Source organism: Gavialis gangeticus, unplaced genomic scaffold, assembly GCF_001723915.1.
Source record: "Gavialis gangeticus isolate Ggan-Ray unplaced genomic scaffold, GavGan_comp1, whole genome shotgun sequence".
NCBI classification, from domain to species: domain Eukaryota; kingdom Metazoa; phylum Chordata; order Crocodylia; family Gavialidae; genus Gavialis; species Gavialis gangeticus.
The window spans coordinates 48,247,751-48,257,393 of NW_017729004.1; the positions used below are offsets into that span (position 1 = coordinate 48,247,751).

At 44.4% G+C, this 9,643-nt stretch overlaps 1 protein-coding gene across 1 annotated transcript in view; it reads left to right on the top strand.

Moving 5' to 3' along the window:
- The window catches only part of CUBN (cubilin), a 321,538-nt gene that overhangs the window by 143,482 nt on the left and 168,413 nt on the right, over positions 1–9,643 (top strand). The window contains exon 30 of the mRNA XM_019508344.1: positions 6,342–6,516. Coding sequence (XP_019363889.1) covers positions 6,342–6,516 — 175 coding nt within the window. The remainder of the gene's footprint in view (positions 1–6,341; positions 6,517–9,643) is intronic.

Sequence of the window (9,643 nt, forward strand, 5' to 3'; positions counted from 1 at the left end):
TGGCTTCTATTCCATCCAGGAGAACACAAAACACCAGCAGACTCTCTTTATGCCCAAAGAAGGGTGTTTGTGCCCAAAAGTTTTGCAAAGAACAATTTTTCCAACTATTTAGTTGGCTAAGATAAGATATCATATTTACCCAAAGATCCTTGTCTGCTTACATTTTCTGACATGCTCTAATACTGAGGCACATAAAAAAGTGATAGCTAAAATAATGACCTTACCTAAATGAGAATGTAAGTTGCCAACACCCCTGAAAAATGAACTACTTAATTAGTTTAAATTATTATTGGTACCCACATTTCAAACTATTAGTCAAAGTTTGTAAAGCTTCAAACTCCATCAACAGTTTCCTTCTGCTTTTTTAAGGATGTTTTTTGAGCTGTGAGATTCTTTAGATGATATGGCATGTCATGTCTTGCAGCTTCCTTCTTCACCTTTCTAAAGATAAATACCAGATCTGTACTCCAGTGCTCTGGGATTTCCCTCATCCTCCATGAGTTCTCAAAATTATTTTCCAATGGTTCAGAGACTGTTTTAGGTCCTTATATACTCTAGGATGAAATTCATCAAGCCTTGAATATATTTCTGGCCTATGCTTCTACCCCTTGATCAAATTAATTGTGTTGGGTATCTAGTCACAACTCACATTTTTTTGCGAACTGCAAAGATTTTTGGTGATATCTTTTAAAAAACAAAAACTGAGCAAAAATAGTAAAAAAAAAGTCAAAAGAGATTGTGTCATTTGTCTCTTAGGCCACATGTATACATTGTACCAATTAATGTAACTAGTTATTCATGTCTTAAATAGTCACCGGCTACATGTTCAGTCAATTGATGGCATGATAGAGAGGAATAAGCTACAAAGTTATTGCACAACATATGTGAAATAACTTTGTAGCTAGTTCTTAGCATGCCATCCATTGAACTGGTGGCCAGGGGTCCCTGTGGTTGGGAGCCCTGTCAGCTGTTCAGAACTCCCAGCTGGGGGAGCCCATGTGTACCCCTGAGCCTGGGACCTCCCAGCTGACAGGGCTGTTAGCCACAGGGGGAACCCAGGCACCCCCACAGCTGGGACACTGCAGCTCATGTGATCTCCCAGCTGCAGGGGTATGTGGGGGTACCTCTCCAGATAGGAAATCACATGAGCTGCAGTCTTCCAGCTGTGGAGGTGCAGGGTACACCCCCACAACTTGAGAGCACCATCAGCTGAGGGGGCTTCCAGATGCAGGAACTTGTTTCTTGCCGCTGCAGGTGGTGCCTGGATTGGGTACTCCCTTTGTTGACAGTAAGGCATGATGGGATCAGATTCACAATCATGTTTCCATGTGGCATAACAGGAGGCATGATTGTGTGGACTGTACATTAGATTCCATCATGCCTTTACCTGCACCTGTGGAGTGGCCCTTATTCAGATTCATAAAACAAAATCTAGCCCTCTTGAGCATATTGATAGTGCTTCCAGTACCTCACTGTCAGTCATTTTTGCACCTGAGTTAATATTACCACATTTGAGTTAAAGTTTTCAGCTAGAGCTAAAAAGATTCTGCAGAGTTGTGAAATACAAGGGAGTGGCTAACAGGCAGCAAAAAGGAGAAAGGATCATTAAAACCTGTAGAGTAGAGAGAGATTAGCAGGAATAAGGGAAATGAGAATGAGCCATAAAGTTAGTTGACTCAGTACTACCCGAATAAAAATGCTGTTGCCCCTCCTAAGCAGTTGGTTTTAAATTTTGGGTGGAGTGGGTATCAAACTGGGGTGCAAATGCACCACTCTACCTCCCCTAGATCTGCCCCTGCATGTACCCCTTCCTTCCATGCAAATATAAAGAGATATTTTGTTAGATCTTAATACCATTAAGTATTATACTTAAACTTTTGTCTCTCTATCAAAGCACCTCTGAGCAAGCAGTTATATCTAACCAGGGCCAGCTTTATTCCCAGAACTGTGTCATGATGATGGTCAGCCACATAAAAACAGCCGTCTGTTGCTCATAACTCTGGAATGCTGACTTGATTGTAACAATAAATGGAGCTAACGGGGCAGAAACAAATGATAAAAACAGACTAAAACCACTGGCTTTATTGAAATGCCCTGCACCCGCAGCCATTCAATCAAAAACATATTTTGTCTCTGAATCAGGTGCTCCAATCAGATTTTTCTATTTTATTTTTATCTTTCTGCAGCTTAGACAAAGTGTAGGTCTGTGTGGACCACACCCTGAAATGTTTTCCACCCCTAGCTTTTTTTCTTTTTCTTATGAGATTTGGTTTTCATTGTAGCCAAAAGTAGCATTTTATTGTGGTTTTTTTGTTATGGAAACACTCTGGCTTGTTTTAGCTCCATTTCTTGTGAAGCATCTGATTAGCTGAGCTGGCATAAAAGAGAAAAGGAAATCCATTCCTAGCGGTAATAAAGTAACACAATGGCATGGTTTTCACTCTCCCTTTTGATTTTGAAATTGTACAAAAGGCTGTTGCAAAACAGGCTAATAATATGGAGAAAACCCATGAAGTCTTCACCAACATTTTCTTCCCCTTACTTTCCTCGTTTGTTGTGCCCAACAATATGTATAGTTGTTCAAGATGGGCCACCTTCATCTATCTCTGCTCTAATACCCTAAAAAGCAATAGATGACTTTGGTTCATTTTGTCTGTGGCAAAAGGAAGGCCTCAGGGAAGCAGAAACACAATGGGAATATTTTAAAAACCTATCTGTCTATACATTATTTTCATTATGGTGAAATAATTTTGCTCAGTTTTCTTGCTAAATACCATTACTGCACAATTTTAGATGATTAAGAACACATGTTCCTGGCTGTATACTTGCTAGGGCTCTGACGCAGGAAAAAATACAACAAATAAAAGGAAAAAAAGTTCCCACTTTGAACAGACTTCTGACAGATGTTGGACTACTTGGGCCCCACAAGCAGCCGAGTAGTAAGATTTTGCTGATGACATTGAGCTTCAAGCACAAACACATGCTTTTTTCCAGCACTGTTGCTGCTCTAAGCTTTCATCTAACAGCAGTCTCATTCATTCTGGCTTCTCCAGAATGCCTTGAGATAATGGATGGGACAGAGAGGCTATTATAAATTCAAGTCAGGCTTCTTCTCATCACAAGCCAAAAAAGTCTCTTCCTATCTAGAATTAAAGAAAACAGGAAAGATCAGCTTGAGTGTCATCTGGCCAACTTGGTAAGGATGGCTTTAAACTAGGTTCCACAAGGATGGTAATCAAAACGCTTCAACAACAGAGCACACAGTCCAGAAAGCAAAGGAGTCAGAGGCAGCGTAACTCTGGGAAAGGACCAGAGAGCTAGAGGAGTGCAACAAGTGATGCAAAAGGGAAGCAAAGAAGTCAAAATGCAAATTCCATCTAATGCATATATACAAATGCAAGAAGGAAGGGGAATAAACAAGATGGGTTGGAAGCTACAGCTTGTGAAAAGAGCTATGATGTGATTGGCATCATAGAAACCTGGTGGGACAGCTGTTATAATGAGAATGTCAACACTGAGGGTTACACTCTGTTTTGGAAGGACAGGGTTGGGGAAAAAAGTGGTGGTGTTGCCTTGTATGTCAAAAACACATATACTTGTTCCCTGGTTCAGAAGGAAGAAGCCAGCAAAGCAGAATTCATTTGGGTGATGATGAAAGGTGAAAGATGCAGCAGCAATATAATGGTGGAGATTTATTATCGGCCACCAAATCAGGAAGATAAGGTGGATGAACCTGATGGACTTGGCCATATGTCAAATGGCTTGAGCTTTTTCTGGATGCCCATGTGTGTGGTGTAGCCCCAATCAGGCCTTGAATGGATTCTAATAGGCAGAACAGCTGAGTGCACACTGGTTGTAGGACGATGGCTCCTCCTATGGTGTTCTGCTTCTAAAGTGCACAGCAGATACAGGAGAATGCTTCCCACTCCTTGTGGCTGGACTTCTTAGGTTGGACGGGTCAACCCGTTCTCCTACCTGAAGTCCCTGAGGCTCCCTGGTTCTTCAGCCCTGGGATTAATGCCCATCAATATGGTCACAGTGTTCAGCTCCAGGGGCAATGCAAAATTACGAAAAGGAAAAAGAACAATGAATCAGGGAGGGAGAAGCCTCTTCTCCTTACTGCATGTAGGTACAGAATTATTCCCTCAGCATCCTTCCTTTGTCTAGCACTTAGCATCAGTCTTCTGGAAGGAACACCCCTCTTCACGACTCGGCTTAGTGTCCCTGGCTTGAAGCTACTCTGGCTGCACCGGCCAGGAGCACACAGCTGCCTCCAGGCTGTTGCCTTCTGGCTTCTGCTCAGCAGCCAGCTTTTAAAGGTGACTGTCTGTGCTTTTGGCTGACATCATCTCCCCGCACCGGCCCAAGCTGCACAGGTAACTGGCTGATGAATAGCATGGGCTACTCCTCCAGAAGTTTCCTGCTTTTCACTGCCATGCCTGCATCAGATAAGTAGTCCCCAATCATGGGGCTCTTGCTGCAGAGAGTAGGACATAGGCCAATGGCTTGAAGTTGCAACAAAGTAGGTTTAGACTGGATATCAGGAAAAACTTCTTTACGGTTAGAATAGCGAGGCAGTGGAATAGACTGCTGAGGGAAGTTGTGGACTCTCCATCACCGGAGATGTTCAAAAAGAAGGTAGACAGGCACTGGTCATGGATAATTTAGGTGTAGCTATACCTATGTTCTACTACAGGTACTTTTCATGCTTCTGGGCTTTGCTGAGAATATATTGACAACCTTTTATAGATGCAGGACATTGGCGGCCATGGTTCCCTTGCTTTAGCTGTCAGGTTAGGGTGTTATGTCTGTGATGCATCAAGGTTCACCATAGTCTTATGTAGCTTGTACTTAATTTATATTGATGAACCTGTCTCACATGGGGTTGGACTAGATGATCCCTGGAAGTCTCTTCTAGCCCTTCTTCTCTCTGATTCTATGACTATTCAGGGTACTGGACATTCTTAGAGACCATCTTTGAAATACTGCTTATTCCTTACTCACTCTGGACTGGAGTTAGAGTGTTTCAGATGCTTTTCTGTCATTTCCACTGACTGTTTTCCCTGGAAAAAAGGGAATAGTGTTGTTTCCTCCACAACCTTTATAGAATTGCAGGGTGGGGCAACCTGCTTTGAACAGCAAATCTTAACCCTTGGAAAGTTGTATTGAACATATGTTAAGCTTGGGGATGGAATTGGTTCATAGTTTAAAATTATTTGATTTTTTGTACAGCACTCAAGATAGACCACAGACTTTTTGTGAGGTTCTGTATCAGTTCATTAAAATGTTGACCTGTTGCTTTTGTGAACCTTTTGAGCTTCACCAGAATATTAAAATACTGTATCAGTGTCACAGGTACAGCTCAGATGTTGGGGACCAGGTTCAGAAGCCGAGGATCAACAATATTCTAATTCCAGAGGCCAAAGCTTGGGGGTCCAGTGCAAGCTTAGCGTATTTCATCTGGGGTCAGATGGGTCTGTAGTCAAAGCCAGGCCAGAGGTCAGGAACTGGAGAACACAGTGCAGAAGATAGGGTAAGCAGGGGTAAGGTTCCAAGGCAGGAACAAGGCTGGAGCAGGCAGGAGGGTTCAAAACAGAGGCAAGGCAGGGGTTCAGAGCCAGGAGGTCTAAAACATTAGCAAGAATACAGAAGCCAGGCAAGGAGGTCCATAGCTGGGACACTGGGAGTATTGTTGCAGGGACAAGTTCCTGCAGGAAATGGGAGAACCTCATAGGAGGGCCCAGGCTGAGCTGGAGCAGCTGTATGGCTAGTCTCCTGGTGGGGTTGCAGCCTGGTACCCTTGCCTGCAGGTGCCAGTTTTGCAGTTTTGGGGAGAGTATGCAGGACAAAGAAGGTAAGGGTTCTTACTTTATGCAAGAGCCAGGCCAAAAGTTTACCTAGAATCTTGAATTTACTCATAGTCAGTGTGGATCAGTGTTTTAGTGCTTCCCACAGACATCGCATGAACTTTGGGGAAAAAATCCTGTTTTGTGGTTCATGTTAAAATAACCCTGTTGATTTTTTTTCTACCAATACTTAATGCCATTTGTAGAACTTCTATTTATACAATAAACATCCTGAATATGGGTAGTTCAGAGAAGTAAACTTTCATGGATGGTCTCTTGGAGCAGACTACAGTGCTGTGTATGTTTGCAAATTTGGAGACATGAATAAAAAAATTAGGGCTAAAGAGTTTTTAATTCATCCTGAATGACTGCAATACATGTTTTGAGTAATAAGAATATTAAGCTGTGTCATCAGGGCAGTTGGTTCTGATCTATATTGTTACATGAACTGTGTCTTCAAGTGGATTTTGTTGTCACTTTTTCTTCTGTTTCCAGATCTATGGTGGGCCAGATTTTTGGGCTCCTAGACTGGCCCAGCTGTGTGTGTCAAGATCAGCACAGAACCCACTACAAGTCTCTAGTACTGGCAATGCCGTTGCAATCCGATTCAAGACAGACAGATATGTGAATGGAAAGGGATTCAATGCAACTTGGCAAGAGATACCAGGAGGTGAGCATTCAGGGACACTTTGCTGTTGAAAACATGAAATCCAGGAAGACTAGTGAATAGGTAAACTAGTTTTGCACACTTTAACCTATTTAAATATTCTGGGTTTGAAAGTTCAGAACAAATCCAAATGCTGCTTAGGTTGGATTTCATTTACAAGAAAAAGTGAAATATAAATGGAGGGGAGAAAGAGAAATAGTAATGGCAAAAAGAAATAGATTAAATTGGCTACCCATTTGCAGCAGCTTGATTTTAGGGAAGATTCTTAAATCTCACAGTTTTCCCTATACCTAAAAAAAATGTTCTTTATTTTGTTTTAACTGAAAGATCCTTTTGGTTTTAAATTACAAGTATAAAGAGATTTGAGAATTTACCCTAGTCTTGAGAACTTTTTAAACTCCAGAAATATTTGGAGTGATCAGTAAAACCTGGAACTCCATGAGAGTCATCCAACCCTTTGTGATGATTTGCTCAAACCCTTACTAACAATCAGGGAAATACATGTTACATTGATCCAAAGGTCTGTTTCAGTGATAGGGTTCTTATGAAAGTGCTAATCATCAGTAAATAACTAAACTGAATAGTGAACACTTGACCATTTTAAATATAGCTCTCCCACTTAATTCAATAAAGTGATTTATTTAATTGTTGAAATTCACACCTCTCTGTTTTTACAGTTTTATTTGAAAGTTTCAGGATTATTTGAAAGTTACAGTTTTATTTGAAAGTTTCAGGATTTTTCTGACTATAAGGGCAACCTAAAATATTTATTGAGCTGAGCCTTTCCAAAGTGTTTAGATGTTGATCAGTAGTTTATCCAAACTATTTGAAACTTCTGATGTCTTCTCTTTCCTCACTCTTTGGCATCCAAACTTTCTCATTTCCTTCTCTGTTCTCTACACCAGATCCTAAAACCTACCTAGTTTTCCTTTCGCAGTTCCCTTCCATCTCCAACCCCCTTTAATACTATTTCTGACTCCATCTCTGTCACCCAGACATTTCATAGCCTCAGCACACCCTCTTGGAATCTGTGTGATCCCACTGAAAAGTCTTGCGCTCCATCTGCTGGATCCACCATAGTGTATTCCAGGGGCAGGCAAAATACAGCCTGTGGGCTGGATCTGGCTTGCCAGGCCAGTCTATCCAGTCCACAGGACCCCTCTAAAAGTTAGACAGTTATTACCTGCCAGTGGCTACCTGTTCAAAAGCCAACAAGGCACTGGCAGCACAAGTCTCTGGTTGTGGCAGCAAGCAGCTTGGTCTCTGGTTGCATTGCAACCAACCCAACCCCAATCTGACCCGCCCCACTCCACCCCTACCCCCCAGAAGCTTCTGAAGACCGGAAGTTTCTGGCTAGCAGAGCCTTCTGCCCTGGCAACCCTGTGGCTGTTCCCCAGCCCTACCTCATTTGAGAGTTGAAATTCAGGTAAGAATGGGGGATGGGGTGAGGTGGGGATAGGAGAGACCACTGGCAATGTGGTGTTATAATGGGAGATTGTAGGATTGTGTGGGGTTATGGTAGGAGGGTGGGAGTATGTGTGGGAGCTGTGGGGGGGTGTGGATGTGTGTTGGGGTATGGTGGGAGGTGGGGAACCAGCCCCCCCATTCTGTCCCATTCTGCAAGGCCAGGAACCATATGGCCCAGCACCAGCCCGGCAGCACATGGTTTCCTGCTGCAAGGCTGGGACCCACATAGCACGGCACGAAGCCTGCACAGCACAGACCCAGCCCAGCTTGGCCCCTCCATACCATGCCACTTGGGTCCCAGTCTTGCAGTAGGGAACCACGTGCTGCCAGGACAGGATGGGATGGGCTGGGTGGCTCCACGCTGCAGCGCTTAGGTCCCAGCCTTTCAGCGGGGAACCGCATGCTGCCAAGACAGGCTGGGCCAGCTCTGTGCTGCGGTATATGATCCCTACCCTTGCAGCTAGGAACTGTGTGCTGCAGCCAGGACAGGATGGGTGGGGCTGGCTGCAAGGCCAGAGAATGCACAGCATGGCATGGAGCCAGCCCAGCTTGGCTCATCCTGGCTGCAGTGTGCAGTTCCTCGCTGCAAGATTGAGACCTGCATGGCACAGCATGGAGGGGATGAGCCAAGCCAGGCTGACCCTGTGCCGTGCTGTGCCACATGGGTCCCGACCTTGCAGCTGGAAACTGTGCACCACAGCTGGGATGGGCCAGGCTGGCTCTATGCCACATGATAGTCTGCAGCCTTGCAACTGGAACCGCATTGTGCCAGGCCAGGCTGGCTCCATGCTGTGCCATATGGATCCCAGCCTTGCAGCCTAGAACTGCATGCTGCAGCCTGGAAGGGACAGGCAGGGCTGGCTCCCTACCTCCCACCATACCTCCAACACACACCCACACCCACCACAGTCCCCACACACAGTCCCACACTCCCCCACCATAAACCCACCCGCACACATCCACCTACACTCCAACACCCCTGACCATATCGACACACACCGAGACCCTCCCACACACCCCACCCCCAGCATACCCCAGAACACATCCACACTCTCCCACAGCTTACATACACACTCCCACCTGCCCCTACCCCAACCACACTCCCTACCCCCACCATCCCCCACATAACCCACTCACCATACCCACACCCTCACACCCACTCACCAACCATACAGCCCCCACATATACCCTCTTACTTCCCCACACACAGTATACAAAAGTAAGAGTTTATTTGGAGCTATTATGCAATCACCTCTAGATACACTACATAATTCAGGACAAAAATATTTTTAAAAATAAAATTAAAATCAGTTGTAGTAGATGTTTGATGTTGTTAGTATATGATTTGTTTTTTTTTTCCAGTTTCAAGATGGCAACCCCCCACCCTTCCCCCAAGGACAGGGGGAGGAATTTCTGGTGGCAAAGGTCCAGGGTTAGGGGTGGGACTTCCCAAGATAGCAACTGGGGGGGCAGGGCAGCTGTCAGGGAGTAGGGCTTAACCATGCAGCCCTTGAGAGCTCACCAAAACTCATTAAGCAGTCCTCCAACTGAAATAGTTGCCCATCCCTGGTGTATTCAGACTTCAGAACCTGCAGTGTTATTTTGGCCAGAACAAATTGGGTTCTTCAAGAAAACCTGAAAGTGCATAAGAATTAAGTGCATG